This window comes from Triplophysa rosa, linkage group LG1 (assembly GCF_024868665.1).
Source record: "Triplophysa rosa linkage group LG1, Trosa_1v2, whole genome shotgun sequence".
Taxonomy (NCBI): Eukaryota; Metazoa; Chordata; class Actinopteri; order Cypriniformes; family Nemacheilidae; genus Triplophysa; species Triplophysa rosa.
In genome coordinates, this window is record NC_079890.1 from 36,439,843 (window position 1) to 36,457,815 (window position 17,973).

Here is a 17,973-nt window from a genome sequence, read left to right on the forward strand (position 1 = left end):
ACAATTGTCTCATTTGTTTCTATTTGTATTTCCCTAAGATTTTTTGGAGAAACATCTGAGATGTTCTTACTTAAAACTTTTTTTAAGACCGCTTTCAGGCTTTTAGTTTTGGAACAAAACTTTTGTATAAAATGTTGGGTTTGATGTCCTCAAGAACTTGTGAACAAAGCGCATATTGTAGGATAGTTTAGATAACCAGATAACCACAGAAATAATCTCTGGCAATAACAGGGAACAGTGTGACCTCATCATGACTGATTTTCCATTTGATTGACATTAGACTCTGTCTGACGTTCATGCAAATGTACAAAAATCAAGAACAAAGGGTTTGAGGGCATTGGCAATGAAGTCGTAACGTTATGGTTTCTCTCCAGAATGGAAAGTACGAAGACAGCTTAGTGAATGGGTTTATATGTACTGGTTTTTCAAGCATACATATACAGCATTTAGGTTTAGGTGTGTGGTTCCCGACTGGTTTTGCTTCAGCACCCAGATTTACATTGGACATTTAAGTGGCCACCCCAAATGGTACCACAATTTCATGGCGTAAACCAAAACTCCTTCAAATCAAAGCGTGAAATGTATTAATATTGCCATGAAGTGCATCGGCCCAACAATATTCAGAATAATGGAGTGTTTGGTTTCAATTTCAATGGCCTCATGCACTAACCAGCCAATAATTTGCAGCGCGAAACACATTGTGGTCGGCACAAACCATGTTTATTCTTGTTGCCAGTGAACTTGTATTGAATGTAGCCCGGGCAAGATTTTATTTTGTCTTCATGGTGTTTGAGATGAGGGTTCGTCATGGATTCTGTGCTTCTAGTTTAGTTTGGCTTGCTTCAACCAAGTGACTTTGTATAAATTAATGTGTGCCAAAATGTTGTCGGTTGACATCAACCGATATGGGAACAATTAAGAATAGGCAGATCTATTTATCGTCTAACATAATGCACAATAATATGAAATGCACTTTAATTCATTGTTTCGTTGCATTATATATCAAATGTATTGCACATACAATTTTACCTGAACCCTTTGAATTGCATTATTTACTTAAAATGTAAGAAGCTACTGTTCATATAGAACGTACAAAGGTAGATATTGGAAACTTAGAAGCTTAAAAACTGTATACTGTTATATACTGCTAATAGAAGTGATTGTGTGCCAAGTTTGTGTGCCATTTATACAGTTTAGATGTGTGCTTTTAAACCTAAAGATGGCCTAAAGAAACAAAGTTTTGCAATAACATGACAAAGCCGTCATTGTATGCATTCAGTGCCATTTGTCATTCCGTGTTGAGCATTTAACTAATGCATTTAACTTTCTCACCTGGCTTAGGTCCACCTGGAAAAAGAGGAAGAAGAGGACGCGACGGAGACCCTGGTGAGTTTGTTTTGACCCCGTTTGTGCGGTTTGACACCGACGATCTCACTCAATGGCCGGCCAATTAAAAAACTGTGAAATCACGAAAATGATTTGTGGACCTCCGTCTGTGACATGCTTAATGAATGTTCCCCCAAAACCACAATTTCCAAGTGCTTGGAAGAGCCTCGCGCTACATACACATGCCAGCGTTGGATTTGGTGTCCGCTGACTGACGTTCCAAAGGGTTTGGTTTATTACATTAGCGATTACCAGCAGTTCCGTTTCAAACTGGACCTCCAGTTAGAGGTGCCGACTCAGGCCAGCCATACAAATCCTGTTCCAATGGGCCCGACCGCTTTCTGGAACGCTCGCGTAGGTAGAGACCCAACACACGCGGTGCGAAACAGCTCCTGGATCGCATGAAGTGGAAAGAAGCGAAAACATTCTTGTATGCAAATTGTTATTTTATCCGAAGTGGAGCTACCCTTTTTACCGAAAGGTAAAGCCGTTTCATAAAAACGCTGCGTATAAAAGCGCATTTCTTTGAGAAATTCAGAGTTGGAGCCATGAGGTGGTCGGGAGAGGGAGTCACTGGAAGGAAACGTAGGAAACCGCTTGGCTTTCTCTCATTCATTTATGTTGAGCTTTCCTGGAGTGAACAGAGTTTGTGTACGATAAATGAGTCATTAAATATTCTGTAATGGCTTCTGGGGAAATTTTATATTGGCACCGTGTTATGTGACGGGGTAATTCAGCTTAAAAACGTCAGCAAAACTAATCGGGCATTTCGTAAGTATTTTATGATGTGGCTAATCCATATGAATTTGTACTTTCTCATTTGCACGTTTTAGTACTATGATGTTTTAAGTTTCTTTATTCCGACAAATAAAAGCCTCGTCTGGTGTTTGCAGAAGCAGCGTGTAGCGCTGGGACACATAAGCCAATAGCTGGACTCGCATGAGCCAGTACCTCACCTAACCTTGTCTCTCTGACCACACACACACACACCTCCACGTAGGATGTGGTCCGGAGTGGAGCCAAAACAAATCCTTCAAAAAAATGACTCGGAGACGTCTGGACTTTTCCTCTCGCTTGAACAGTGCCAATGATCCAGTCAAACTGATATGTAACAGACTTGCCCTTATGAAAGTTATGTATGTGAAAAGGATGTTCAAAATGTTGTGAATAGCATATATGAAAACATGTGCATCTCCGGTGGACAGCTAGTCTATTAGTCATCCCCCATAGTACATGCCTTGTTCTTTCAAAAGTAAATAGGAGGATTTTCTGTGTTTGCACCGCTCCTCTCCATGTCTGGGTCGGGCGTATGGCATCTCCATCACAGAATGAATTCGGTGTCTGTGCTTCTCATCAATCAACGTTTGTTTAAACAGGAGACAAATCTTTGCTATTTCGGGGGAGACCTTTAAATGGTACCGCTGAACTGGATGCTGAATTTTTCATCCGTGTTTGTCTGGCCACAGGGTTTCCAAGTTGAGACGCTCAGACTTTTAGGTGAGGCCGATGACCTCATCGGACTAAACGGGACGTCCTTTCATCAGCATTCAACAGAGACCACAGCAACCAGCAAACTGAAAGAGCACACTTCACGAGTAAATGAGTCTTCGGTGGGGCTGGTGGTTGCGGAAAGCTGCTGAGTCAGTCTCCCGCGGTCATCCGTACCCGAGCAGAACTGCTGGTCAGTGTTTGGATGTACAAGGCTTTTCCTCACCCCTTCACGGGCGGTTACACACCTCGCTTGTGTAGACCCGAAGCATCTGCTTGAGTTTCGAAGTAAAGCTTTGCAACAGCGCTAAAAAAAACGTTTGGTCAACGGAAGGTGAACGGAACTTCAAAACGCGCTCTGGAGCGGTTTCACCTTCGACGCGAGGAGGTCTGGAAAAGGCAAAGCTCGTAAAAAACGGAACGATTTTTGCCACCGCAGGCAGTATGACCTCTTTGATAAAAAGCTGCAGATTGATTTGTGGCCGACGTAACTGAGAAAAAAGGACGTCACAAAAACGAACAAGAGCGCACTGTGGCCCTGAAATTCTAGACGCGGGTCACGTGATCGCTCGCTTGGCATTGGTGGCCAACAGTTTGTAAAGAGATATTTTGTCAGCGGGCCAGTTTAAATGCCACGGTTATAAATATATACGCTGCGATTGTGTGCGAGTGAAGTAATGCGATGCCCGTCTGCTTGTGCCATTGAAAGGAGAGCGTCTGGAAGAAATGCTATTAGGCTTGTATTTATCCCTCTGTGGGGGTCCGGGGGGATTATTTCAGTCAGCGAGGTGTAAGAAAATGGGTGGGAACATCATATTCCAGCTGCCGGGTGTTTAACTCTCTCATGAATGTGCAAATGTTCTCACCTGTTACAAATTTGAACAAATTATGACTGCTTTTCTCTTTCTCTCTCTTGTTTTTGTCCCCAGGACCTCCTGTAAGTACCATGGCAAAACGCCGAGTGCAGTTTGCATGACTAATCCAACATCATTTCAGGTAAAGTGTCGTGTTTGCGATCAGACTGAGACTTCTCGAAAAGGAGGTGATGTCACGTAGGTTGAAATCGTTTTTTTCTTTGCTGTTGCTGTTATTGGTATCGGTGGTCTTTGGACCTGCTGTATTATGCACAGATGCGATGTTTAAGTCCAGTGTAATGTCTTGGCTTCCGCGGTTGTCATAAAAAAACTCTCAGATGTCCAGTGTAATCTTATAGTATTATTAAAATTATATTTTTACCCGCGGCGCTCGCTAAAGGAGAACGTTATTGCCGTCTAAATAGGTCCACGAATGCTCATAACGCCCTGTGAAAGTTATAAAGCCCATTGAGGTTCCCAGACATCGCAGGAAAAAAGAGAGTCTCACTTCATTATGTGCCGAGTGATCACAGAAACCTCACAGGGGTGGAAAATGTCTGCTGGGGAAACAAATCAAGCTTTGGCCGTATTTAAATCACACAGGGTTCAAAAGCAATGATGTTGCTCCACATTCATCCCATAATGAAAATTGTCATTATTTACAGTCAACGTTTATCCTCTTGTTGTTCCAATCTGACTTTTTGTCTTCTGTGAAACACAAAAGTGAGGAAGTTAGGAAGTAACATCTTCAGTCACCATTCACTTCTATTATATGGAAAAGAGATGTAATGAAAGCGAATGGTGACCCAGACTCTTTGTCTAGAATTCTGTCTCTTGTGTCTCATGGAAGACAGAACACAGATGACACATTATCCCTCGAACACATTAAGGGTTTTTTCCTTTGTTGTTATTTCTTTTGGAACGTGAAAGACAAGATTTTAACTTTTTTGTGTAAAACTTCAGATTCAGATTTGATGTCCTCTGTATTGTAACTATGCCATCTGAACTCATGCATACAGAAACGGGTTTTTGAAGTTGTCCACTGTAGTGACCTCATGCATGAAAGGGTTAAGCTTTCAGCCTCTAAAGAGATACGCGTCAATGGAAGAGCTTAAAAATAAAGGTGCTGAAAAGAGTTATTTGCAAAGGAATTAATTTAGGTTCCTTTCAGTCAAAAATTCTTAAAAAGCAATTTATTTCTTACCTTTTTATAGTATTTTTTACAGGTTTTTGCACTACAAAGAACCTTTCAGGAACTTTTATTTTTAAGATTATAGACTTGGTTGTATTAAAAATAATATCTATAGGCCTTTAGGCACTCTTGTACTCAACTATGGATGTCATATGGGCCATACACTCTAGTTGTCTTTGTAAATTAGGCTGTATCGCATGTGAATACTAATTATTTGGGATATTGATGAACATGAATCAATTTCGGTTCAATTTCTATACTTCTATTGAGCTTTTCACAGTTGTGCATTGTTGCAAAGCAGCTTTACATGCATATAGAACGGAAGTGTATAACGTTGATAATGGGCTTTGTCCATTTACAGCTCATTTGGGAGCAATTTCATTTAAACATCCCTTTACAAATACAAAATCAGATGGAAAATCAAGCAGCTATTTAACTTTTCTATTATTTTCGATTCAGCTTGTCATTTTAAGTAATGACCAACCATTATTTGGGAATTCTGAAAATAATAACCCACCTAAAAAATGTTCAAAAGAGATTAGAAAAACAGTCGGGCCACCAGTTTTCTCCGGTCAAGAAATGGAAATTAGATGCTTTAATATACAAACGTGGAACATTCTGGACCTGATTAGGAAGTAAACATTGAATGCTAAGGATTATTTAATAGCATAATTTCCAGTGAATAATGTCAACGTGTTTTACATAGTATTAGATGAGAAGCGGTAGTGTTATGTTGTCACACGAAATAATCTGCTCTCTGCTGCAAACTATGCGGTTGGAAATGGTACCCACCTAACCACAATGATGTCACAATTGGATTGACAACATGCACAAACTGGGCCAAACTGGAAATTACATATAAAAATGACATGTCAATTATTTAAATTTCAATAATGTCAGAGGTTAAGAGACTACTCGAGTAATATTATTACTTAAACCTGGCACGGAGTTACAGTATATTAGTGGTAAAGTGTCTTTTTACAAAAGCCAAATGGAAACCTCTCCGTCTATTATACTTTATGTTCTGTCTCATTAGCAAACAGAATGTTGTTTTTATTAAGCATATCACTACTTCTTTTATCATTTCAAGGCCCATAGCATCTCCACCAGTACGTGTTATGATCATAAAGATAATGGATAAAGGTAATGGTAATGGAGACATTAATGTAACCTCAAATGTTGCTTGTTTCGCGGTCCCTCTGGCTAAATCCATGCGAGGCACAAATAAATGATCTCCTCAGGGACATGTGTAGTTTAACCTTTACAGTGATAAATAATTCAAAACAATGCAGTAGCTTACACTCCTCCCGTCCTCCATTGGTTGGATGAACAGGTATTCCCACTCGTTGGTTAAGCCAATGTTGACATGTTGAACTGGTCAGTGTAGCGGCACAGCGTTTACACTTGTTAAGAAATTAACTTAGAAATGGTTTAATTACAATTGTCTCTGCATATTAAATCACGACAGGAGAAAGTATTTTAACACACTTTAATTTAGCGGCTGGCCTTTGGGGTTTTTTTGTTGCGTAACTCAACAGCTTTCCAAGTAAACTTTTCACTTAGAACATAAAAGCAGTCCTGAAAGGTGGAAATGGAAAGGTTTTCTCAATTTTCGCTCATGCCTTACGTGGGGAACCGCGTGTCAAGGTGAATAAATTATACAACGCGCTTGACTGGAAGGAGAAGCGCACTGGTGAAATCCAGGAGCTACGCACTTGGTCTCATCCATAATGCAGCGCATGTGTTAATAAAACATTCTCCAGCTGGTCTTTGATCAACGCTCCTCCAGGGGACGCGCGGTTCAAACACACGCTAACTCGCTGCTAATTAGCATGACAGTAATATGAGCGAGAGATGAGCGCATTCGGTGGAAATGACACAAGTACGTGCGCCTTACGGCTGAGAATTCGCTCTTAGTTTTCAGTGAGCGGTCCAGGTGCACGCCATGGAAACGACCAAACATTTTCTCTCTTTTTATTATTTTTTTAGTTATATTCTAGTTTGAAAGTTTATACTGTATTTTTTTACTGTAAAATTGACCATGGTTTTAGTATTCAGTACTGTAGTGAAAGTGTGGTAACCATGTTTTTCGACAGATCGATTACCATTTGTTTTAGCATATAGTTTTACTACAAATATCATGGTAATTGCGGTGTGATCATTTTTTTTCATCTATGCTTACTATAGTTAAAGCATGATTGGCTTTCATAGAGTGAGATTTTAATCTGTTCGCAAAGTAAGGTGCGTCATGTCTTTATTTGTATTTAAGAGGCACCGATAATACATTTCTCCACCGATACTGAGTGATATCTGCTGATTAAGATACCGATTCTGAAGATTAAATTGATATTTCTTAACTTTCTGAATATAATGACTATTAATATTAAACATTAAAATGGTGATGTTTCTTAGCATTTTCTATACATCCGATAGTGTGAAAAATTGCTTTTATCGACTGATACCGATTATTGGCCAATATATCGGTGCATCTCTAGTATTTATGCATTTGGCACATAATTTTTTCCAAAGAGACTTAAACGATACATATTTTTATTAGTTACTTGTATTTTTTGGAATTGAACCCATGACCTTTGGTTTGCTAGCGCAATGGTTCTTCTAGGCTCGTGGCGCTCCTTGCATTCATCATCGTGAGTCACTGTATTGTTGAGTTCATATGCTCACGCTCAATGTTCTGCTGTATTTTTAAAATAAAAGAGATTGCATTCGATCCGGCCAAAAGCTCGTCTTGTTTTTGTTATGTTTGCCATCACAACCACTGAATAGTGAAGGAAACATCCCAAAAGTAAATAAAACCTGAACAGTGCTGTTTGACATTGGAAGCGCAGTCTTAGCATCTGTTTGCAGTTGAATCTGTTCACAACAGTGAAGGTAATTGGTCGGTTTCTCACTATTGTTTGAGATTCTCTCAAACATTGATGTCATGTTGAGCATCCTTAGAGCTAGAATAACTTACTGTATCATTGTACAGACGACTAGTTATGTGATATCAGTTGTCCTTGTTCAGGTTACAGTATTACTTTGTACATTTTTACACTGTACATGTATCAGAGCTGAATGAATAGAAATATGAAAATATTTCGGCAGTGGGATTCACATACCCGCATGAATATCAGACCTTCAGCTATTTTTCAAACGATCTTCAAATAGCCCCTTTTGTGTGTCCATGAAATGATCTCGTGTTAACTCAAGAGCTCTTGATGCTCTGCTGCGCTTTTAAAACACTTTCATGTATTTGAATGAATTTTCATCTCCAGGGATGCAGAAAAACACACAGCGGGGTTGAGATTTCTTCCAGAAATCCTTCCAGATCTTTGAGAAACTCAATGCTGAATGATAAAACCTCAATTTTGAATTGCTATGAGTGCCCCCGCGGAGTCGAGCTGTCGCAGCGACTGCGGCTTTGAAGAGCAAGACTGAGACCCTGAACAAGTCAGGAGGGCAGCGCGCGGTCCGCAGCGTTCACATGTGTGGCATTAGCGGATTCATGAAACAGGTTTACATTTGCCTAAACTCCACATTTTCAAGCGTTGAAACAAATGCACATTTTTCAAAGGTTTAATATTGCAGTAGGACTCATAATGAGAGCATTAGCAACGGGCAGTTTGGTTGGACAGATTTTAATGAGGTTTTTTACAAATCTGTTAAAGCCACTCAATAAATATGGAGACCACAGGAGTAAGGAGGCCGCCGAGCGGGGGCTTCCGGCAGTCAGAAAATGACCGGCTTCATTAGCGTTCACAGGCCTCTCTGACCACACCACCCAAATAACAAGGTGACCCAGAAAATTAACTTAAGCCTGGCTACATGCCAAAAGGCCTTTTTATGACACGACTAGCGCAAAAACACTTTTCTTCTCTCCTCCGGCTGACGCACCGGCGTTCTGAGACGCATGCATGCAGTTGACATTAAAGCTTTTATGTTGCAAATTAATTATGATATGCGGTGGATATAAGAACCAGATGACATTCCCAGTCCAGTTTTCCAGTGTGGTTTTCCTATCCTAGCCTAACCTCCTTTACAGGGACCCCGGCGATGAGCACCAGCCGCTTGTGGTCATCCGCTCCACTATGATTCCTACAGCCTCCTCCCCACTATAGAGATTGTTTGCTGCTAAAATGATCAAGGGCTTCTCGTGTCGAACTAACAGACATTGAGGTGGGCATCCTTTTTTAGTCATCATATCAAGGTTTGGGGGTTCCACATGGTTTTATGTTCAGGTTAGGAAACCATAAAGCACCTTATTAAAGGAACAGTTCACCCCCCCACTCACCCTCAAGTTGTTCCAAATCTGTATACATTTCTTTGTTTTGAACAGTTCTCGGCCACCATTGACTACCATAGTGGGGAAAATAGAATGCAAATGATGCAAAGAATAAAGTTTGTTCTTACACTTTAATAAAGGTGCTACTGAAGGTTCTTCACAGCGGTGCCATACAAGAACCATTCTTGATTCCCAGAAGAACCATTCACTTTTTTATCTGAAGAAGATCTACATTTTTTTAAATTAAGATACATTTTCTCCAGAAGCAAAATGACACATGTTGTCTAGATTGCTGAAAAAAAATCCAAAAATAATATAAAAAAATAAATCAATCGAAATTGAGTTTATGCTTAAAACAAGAAAAAAATCTCGATTTAAGATTTATCTCTTTATTAATGTATATGTACTATTTTTTGTATTATCCCGTTGACAGATAATTTTGCTTGTTTTAAGCATAAACTTTATTTTTCATATTTTCTTTCAGAAAACAAGAGTTAATAGTTACTTTGCTTCTCAAGTAACTGTATCTTAATCCAAAAACCATTAGATATGTGTGTCAGAAAACGCAGCAAGAATACGTAGTAAGAAAACTTTTCCAATTTTCAGTTCAATTCTATTTTTTTATAGACCTCTTCACAATACATATTCTGTTATCATAGGTGACTGTGTCAAGGTAACACAAAAGAACATATTTAGAGAAATTTGGTTTGTGTCCATACATTGAAAATCAATGGGGTCCGATGTTGTACGGTTACCAACATTCTTCAAAATATCTTCTTTTGTGTTCTGCAGAAGAAAGAAAGTCATACAGAGCAAACGATAAAATCATTTTCATTTTTTTATCAAAATAAACTTCACCATATATGGATGAGTGGCGTTTGGCAGGCGATTTAACGTTTCAGTAACTACTCTCACCTCTGTGGATTTACATCAAACAGGCTCGCCGTCCGATGGCATTTCCGCAGAAGGTGGATGCCGGCCTAAATTACTCGCTTTTACGACTTGTGTTTTACAGCAATTGCCACCCCTGTTTTATTAGGGTCCCATAAGTTATGATCTGCCATCAAAATCTTACATGCTTTTGTTGCTGGCGAGGGTCTGCCACCACCACCCGCCATCCGTCTGAGTACCATCAGTACAAAGGCGAAGTCTCTTTAGTTGTAAAGTTTAAGAACATTGTAGGGATTTCCAGCATCTCTTTTTGGGGGGGTTGAGGCTCAAAATCATTTCAGTTTATTTTTGTATGGCACTGTCATCTAAACAGGCCTAATCGTGCCATAAACAATCCAGAAGAGATTTTTCAGCTGGATAATAAATCAGGTGCCGTTCGTCAACCTTTTGGACTTTATTACTGAAACCTTTTACTTAATCTTAGTATCTAAACGAAATGTGAGAATGTCCACGGATTATTGTGGTTGGTACAGTCCTTCAACCCAACCTACTGAATGCATGTCAAAAACATCAAAACAGATGGCAGATATCCAAGCATTGTCCTCACACTGTAGAGAACATAATGTCAAGCTATTATCTATCATGGGTTAGTATAATGATTTGTGAAATTCCAGACGCATTACGAGTTGTACTGTACTGATGCTTTTCGCTGTCGGATTTCAGCATTTCAGTTTGTTTAAGATCATTATGTGATGATGATAATGCCAGATTTAGCCACAACTGATTGCCGGCGCACAAAACGGGACGCATCGGATCTAATGGGAGTTAAACATTAGCCTCGTTCAACCAGCAAAAATAAATCAAGCAGCTCGTGAAAAGTCGACCTTCTGTTGCGTGCGTTTCTACTGAGCCAAATTGGTATTTTGAGCTCTTGTCAGGTAGGTTTGATGCTTAGTTTATAGACTGTTTCGAAACATTTCTTTGCCATCCAAACTTTGAGACATAATAAACCCAAAAGTAACTCATAATGCGTGCAGTAAATAACTTTAACATGACATCTAACAAAGTCCATACAAACCATGAGATGTTTTCAGTGATAATTCATCATGTTGTTATTAATATTAGGTGTACTGACTCTATCAGATTTGTGGGGAGTCAGTGTTTCCCATTTCTTTGTGGTTTTGGCAATACATAGGCCTTTCATGTAACTCCCTGTAATATCTTTTCTTCTGGGCTGGACGTTTGTGTCGGTTTTATTATGTTTTAACAGGACCTGTTGGTTAAATAAATAAAAAGAATTTTCATCTCATGCGCTGAAACCATGCTCCAGCAGACTTTATCAGTTTACCACAAATATCAGAAAACGTTTTGACTCAGTAGCACCGCCCTCTGGTTGCCACGTGGAATGGCAGCAAGAATGACATTCAGAATGTGCTTAAATTCTTGAGCGCAGGCCAGAATTATTTATTTATTCATTTCGAACAATCAGAGTCAACAACAATATTGATGGAATGATGAGTTTTCAGGGTTGAATGTCATGCATCTGATGTTATTTGCAACTTGTATATTCGGTGTAATTTTACAATTATACCCGTTTCGTGTATAGAGGTCAGTATACAGTGGACAGCTATTCAACAAGTTTTTTTCTCGTAAATGCATGAGTTTTGATGTCATAGGCACACATCAACCACTACAAGGGAAACTAGTGCACAATACAGGTGTAAAAAAAGCTCAGAACTTGTTGTTCATGCTTTAAGAGGAATTAAACACTCACACTTGCATGCATTTAAGTGAACTGTATTCCACACCATTAAAACACAAACAGTGTTTACATTTTAAACTTTAAAACTGACAAAACAAAGAAATGTCCCTAAATGTTTTGCATAGGTAAATATGATAAATAATGCGATGATTGACATGGTGTTCTATGAATAGCACTGGAACATAGTGTTGGATGGTGTCATGGCATCTACTGTATGTCTGTGGGCTCCATCTGGTCTAGGTCAGCAGCCAATAAGCAAAATGAACCTCCCGTTGTGATATGTTATCGAGGTGATACGAAGATCACTGGCTCTGCATACACGACAGGTACTTTGTCATCTTTTTGGAGCCAGTCATATTTTTTCCGAAAGGCTTGATCCTAATCCATCAAAAGCACAACTCATCTGATAAAAGAACAATGAGAGATTTTATTGCCGTGATGTGTGGCACAGGTTTGTCAGCTCGTATAACTCAGTGGAGAGACTTCTTTGTATTTCTTCGCAATATCTTTCATTTTCTGTGTAATGTTGTGTCTGAATGGGAAAGGACAGAATCATGTTGAAAAGAGGGCTTTGTAAATTCTATAAGATATTGTCTATATCAGTGGTTCTCAAACTTTTTCTTTGGGCCCCCTTTGTGAAGAGAGCATCGCTTTGGGCCCCCACATAAAGACTTATTTAATTTTAATTAAACCAATAACATATATAGTTATACAATGCTGGAACATCAATTCGTTTGGTTGGTGGTCTTATTTTTCTGATGTTTGATTGCATAAAATGTATGATACTGATTTCTATATTTCATCAAATACAAAACAAATCTGTGGTCCCCCAGTTTGAGAACTACTGGTCTATATATCTACATTTACATATGCTTTCATTCACACGTACAGTATGCATTCATACATTCATGCTTTTTATTTAGCAATGATTTATGAGTGCAAACCTTAACATGTCTTTCTCTTTTTCCATCCTATTAGGGCCCACCTGGTCCAAAAGGTGAAAAGGTGAGAACTTTTTAGATCACTTCTTAGTGTATGTGTAACACTACAATGTGTGTAAGGCATCAGAGACTTTTAAGCCAAACTTTTCATTCATTCGCATTAATTCGTTACATTTTTCCAAAAATAAAATATCTTGAAGCACCGGTTGCTATGGTTTTAAAGATGATGAGAGTGTCTGGGTAGGGATTTATAGATACGAGTAAACATAATATGTGACCCTGGATCACAAAACCAGTCTTAAGTGAGAATGAGAACATTTGTAGTAATAGCCAAATATACATTGTATAGATCAAAATTATTTTTCTTTTGTGCCAAAAATCAATAGGATATTAAAGGAAAAGTTCATCTCAAAATCAAAATTGTGTTATTTTTTACTCACCCTCATGACGTTCAACATGGTTTGAGACCTCCCGGCGTCTTCGGAGCACAAATAAAGATATTTAGGTGACGTCCGAGAGATTTCCAGGCCTCCTCACAGACATTTTTGTGTTCCGAAGACGCCGGGAGGTCTTAAAACATGTTGAATCATGTGGGTGAGTAAAAAATAACACAATTTTGATTTTGAAATGAACTTTTCCTTTAAGTAAAGATCACGCTCCATGAAGATATTTTGTAAAATTACTAACGTAAATATATCAAAACCTTCTTTTTGTGAGTGGATGGCCTGCTATTAACAATTTTAAAGGTGATTTTCTCAACGTTTTGATTTTTTTGCATCCTCAGATTCCAGAGTTTTAAATAGTTATATCTCGGCCAAACATTGTCCTATCCTATCCTAATTGACCCTTAAGAGTGGTTTTATTGTCTAGGTTCACAAATAGACAACTATTTTTAAATATAATAAACAAAAAGTGTCACCAGAATGTTTTCGCTGTCATTATAATGTTTCATACATACCATTGGAGAAAATGATACAAACACAACTACACTTCTAAAAAATGCCATAGAAGAACCATTTTTGGCTGAATGTTTCCATAAAGAAGTACCTTTAACACACATGAAACCTTTCTGTAGTGGGAAAAGGTTCTTTAGATGATCAATAAAAAGAGATATTGTTCTTATAAGAACATTTTGGTAAATGTTCTTTGGGAAACCAAAATGGTTCTTCTGTGGCATCACTGTGAAGAACATTTTTTAAGAGAGTTCTTCTCTGTTCCCAGCTGTGACACACCAAATTATTTCTTCACTTTGTTCTTAATTCGATTTAATGGATTTGAATGCAGTCATTTATTGCACATGTAGTGGCCGTGACGTCAAGGCTGATTTCGGAATATGTAAATCCCCACAGCAATCACAAATCCACAGGGCATGAAGGCCTTCCCAGTGCTTTAACGCTTGACAGAGTCTCCCTCTAAAAAACAGATGCCAAGCAAAAATGACCACATTGTGTCTTTATTAGACTCTACGAGCGGTGACCAATCAGTAACAGACTAGTGCAGAAAGATTAAAAGTGTCTGAGGTTCCTCGCATACGACAGCACGACGGCGTCATCGCTGTGCATTCTGTTATAGATGGTGCATGGCAGAAAGAACCGCAGGCTGTCTGATGGTCGGCATTCTTGTTTTTCTCATTATCCAAGGCCGTCTGGCTAGTATTTGTACATAATGTATATATTTATGTTTTTGTATGTTCAGACTAATATCCAATTATGGTGCATTATCAGGACATTTAAAATAAACATTCGGGCATCATTCCTCTACCATGTCATTCAAAACCTGTATATGACTCTTTCTTCTGCGGAACACAAAAAAAAACCTTTTCAGAAATATCTCTGTGGTTTCGTGTCCATACAATGGAATTCGATGAGGGTCAGCATTGTTTGGTTACTGACGTTCTTCAAAATATCTTCTTTTGTGTTCTGTAGAAAAAAGCAAGTCATACAGGTTTGGAATGACATGATGGTGAGTAAACGATGAAAGAACATTCAAGTTATGCAAGAAGCGGAAAAATGACTAAATTTCCAAATTGGATCCACCCGTTCAGAGGTTCATGTCTCTCCATACCCCAGTCGCTACCATTTAGTGTTTGCCGTAACGATGACCGCAAACCCCCGAATCGCATGTAAACTGCTCTCTGAAGGCCTTCCAGCCCAACAGCCGTGCACTTCATTTGTCTCAGAGTCTTAAGCCAAAGGAAGAAGGGACGAGTCATCAGACCAAACATTGCTTTCGTGCAGTCGTTCTGGAGTCGCATGCCTGCTCGGGTGAATGCGTGGCGTTTTCTATAAATCGGGAAAACTGAAAACTTTGGGGCGCTGTGACTTTAAAGGTCCAATGTATCATTTTTTGGAGGATCTATTGACAGAAATGCAATCTAATATACATAACTGTCTTCAGAGGTGTATAAAGAACTTACATAATGAAGCGTTATGTTTTTGTTACCTTCAAATGAGCTATTTCTATCTACATACACCACGGGTCTGCTTACATGGAACTCACCATGCTGTTTCTACAGTAGCCCTAAACGGACAAACTGCTACAGAGCGCGTTTCGTAAACACATTTCGGCAAAGAAGCGAAAACGTGACAACATCTTAGTTCTGTGTCAGCCACCGCAGTGCTTCGAAATGGAGGGGTGTAGTGAGCCCTTGGTTGCAGTTCGCAACCTCACCACTAGATGGCAATAAATTTCATAAATTAGACCTTTAAAGATGGGGTAACACATGCCGTTTCTGCCAATCTCATATTAATCTTGAGTGCCTATACAGTAGTATTGCATAAATCGTATCTTCGAAGAGTATTTAGTTTGACCCGATGTATAAAAGAGAGATACAGCTGTACGATTATTTCCAGAAAAAGACGAGCTGCAGGCAGGGGGGACGGAACTACAGTACGAGCACACAACACATCATCACATTAATCCCGTTATGTTGTTTACATTGTGCACGTACACGCCGATTGCCAACAAACACACATATGACTTCGTTTGTCTTACCGCGTGCAGTTCATGTCCGGCATCTTTTAGCACTGGGACCGCGCCATCTATCAGTTTCAAGCGATCTCCTAATCCAGCGTTATATCCACCGTTTATATAACATCCATCACTGAAATGCCTTTAACAAACAAACACACTCAACTTCTCTCACTATCGCAAGAGTAACGAGCTTCAGCTGCAAGCCCATAGCGCAGCCAATCTTGACGCAGCGCAGCCAATCTTGATAAGCGGGTCTTCCTATCGCTCGTCGGTTAGCGCGTGGGTGGGCTATTTCTTTGCCGTGGACGTGCTTTTCCTGGAGAGTTGCCCAATAAAAGGAATGGGATCCCTGTTTCGTAACTTATAAAAAACATTCCGAAACAAACTGGAGTGCTGGAGAAATACTACGTCATGCGTCCAACTCGGTTGACCATGTTAAGCATGAAAAGCCAGCACGTTTAACAGTGTAAAGAAGTCAGAATGCGTGAAATAGCATGGTACCCCATCTTTAAATTTGTGCCTGACTTTAAATTTGTGTTCCTGCTAGAAGTTATTTAAAATTATTCACTGATCAGTCAAAGTGTGCCATGCAGTAGTTACACACACAGAGATGATTTTATATTTGTCTTGGAAAACGGTCTAGATGTCTCAGTTTTGCTTTTGGACAGAGAGTTCTTTACCCATCTCGTTCCTTTCAAACACCGACGACAACTTTATAAGCTACATAGCGTCCTCTCTGTGTGTTGCTTTATGGACGTTATAATGGGGCTGAAGTGCAAACGAATCACACTTAATGACATCCACAGGCGTGTTAAATAAATAAATAATTTTAAAAACTTGAAATAGTCGGAGCCGACATGCCGACATGTGGCATGGTTGCGCATCGGGCGACCCGGGTTCGAATCCCGTCTCGTGGTCCTTTTCCGAACCCACCCCCTTCTCTCTCTCCCACTTCGCTTCCTGTCCTCTCTATCAATAAGCTGTACAATTAAAGGCAAAACGCCAAAATCAAATCTTAAAAAAACAAAAAATACTTGAAATAGTTGTTTTTGCTGTTGTTAACCAAAAGTACACCCATGAGCATGCACATACGGTACACACACCCCACTCGCTCATCTGTACATACAAAGTTATTTGACTCTTGACCGCAGTACTTGTATTCAATTTCATCATCAATGTGTTTTAAATCACACTGGTGCTGTACACTCTGCATATGATATTACAACATTTTATTCTCTCACTTGATTTTTTTATAGGGCGATCAAGGCGATCAGGGACCTCGGGTATGTGAATTTTTTTCTCGCATGTCCTGTTTGGATGAATGTGTGTTATGTCTCCAATATGAACTTGTGGGCAGCATGTTTGAGATGCATGGGGTTTTGTGGACAGTGCCGACCGGGGCTTGCCAAGCACAACAGAGTGTGTGAAAAAGTCTTGGAAAGGCCAAACTATAAACACCTTGAAGGAGCCGTTTCAAGAGTTCAGTTCCCGCAACTTGTCTGCGATCCGTCAGGGACTATCTGGCTTCAACTATAGAGGCTCGTATCAGTTATGGAGGAAGGCCAAACGAACGTAACCGAGCCTTTTATACATTATACATTTAATACAGCTACAGGTTTTTCGGGTCCTAACGTTCTGTGACTGCGCAATGACATACGAGCACTTTAGACTAAAAGCTCGCTCGAAAAAAAAAAGTAATTATTTCCAGCTCGGTTGCTTGACAGCTTGATAAATTCACACTTCTTAAAGGATGATTATGGAAAGCGCGCTTTGCTACAGTTGGCAGATTGTGAAATAAATCACTTGCATATCTCATTCCAGTATGCTTGCATGTGCGCTGAGTTTGAATCCTTGCTTTGCAGTCGAGCAAAATGCAACTTTGCTTGAACACAGGACAACCTATGCAGATTATTGTCTGAAGTTCACTGCATGAAATCCTTTTCTGATCTTTCTCTGTAACTTGGTGCATTGTCTTCGTGTTCATCATCATCTTGAGCCGATGTTGAAGGGGTCAGGGTTTAAAGCACCTTTTATTGATTTCCTCCAAGGCATGAATTACAGTTTATGGTATATAACCGTAATGGGCTTAATCTGTTGCTGTCAGCTGTATTTAATAGTGGCCCATTCAGGCTTTTATATCCAAACTTTGTTTATTCTTGTGTTATTGCTCCATTTGATCGAGAACGTCTCTCTCCGCTATTTAA

The 17,973-nt window shown here is 39.5% G+C and overlaps 1 protein-coding gene across 1 annotated transcript in view; it reads left to right on the top strand.

Annotated features, from left to right (window-relative positions):
- LOC130558123 (collagen alpha-1(XXV) chain) overlaps nucleotides 1–17,973 on the top strand; it is a 164,029-nt gene that overhangs the window by 91,130 nt on the left and 54,926 nt on the right. The window contains exons 3-6 of the mRNA XM_057340375.1: nucleotides 1,342–1,386; nucleotides 3,804–3,811; nucleotides 12,834–12,860; nucleotides 17,026–17,052. Coding sequence (XP_057196358.1) covers nucleotides 1,342–1,386; nucleotides 3,804–3,811; nucleotides 12,834–12,860; nucleotides 17,026–17,052 — 107 coding nt within the window. The remainder of the gene's footprint in view (nucleotides 1–1,341; nucleotides 1,387–3,803; nucleotides 3,812–12,833; nucleotides 12,861–17,025; nucleotides 17,053–17,973) is intronic.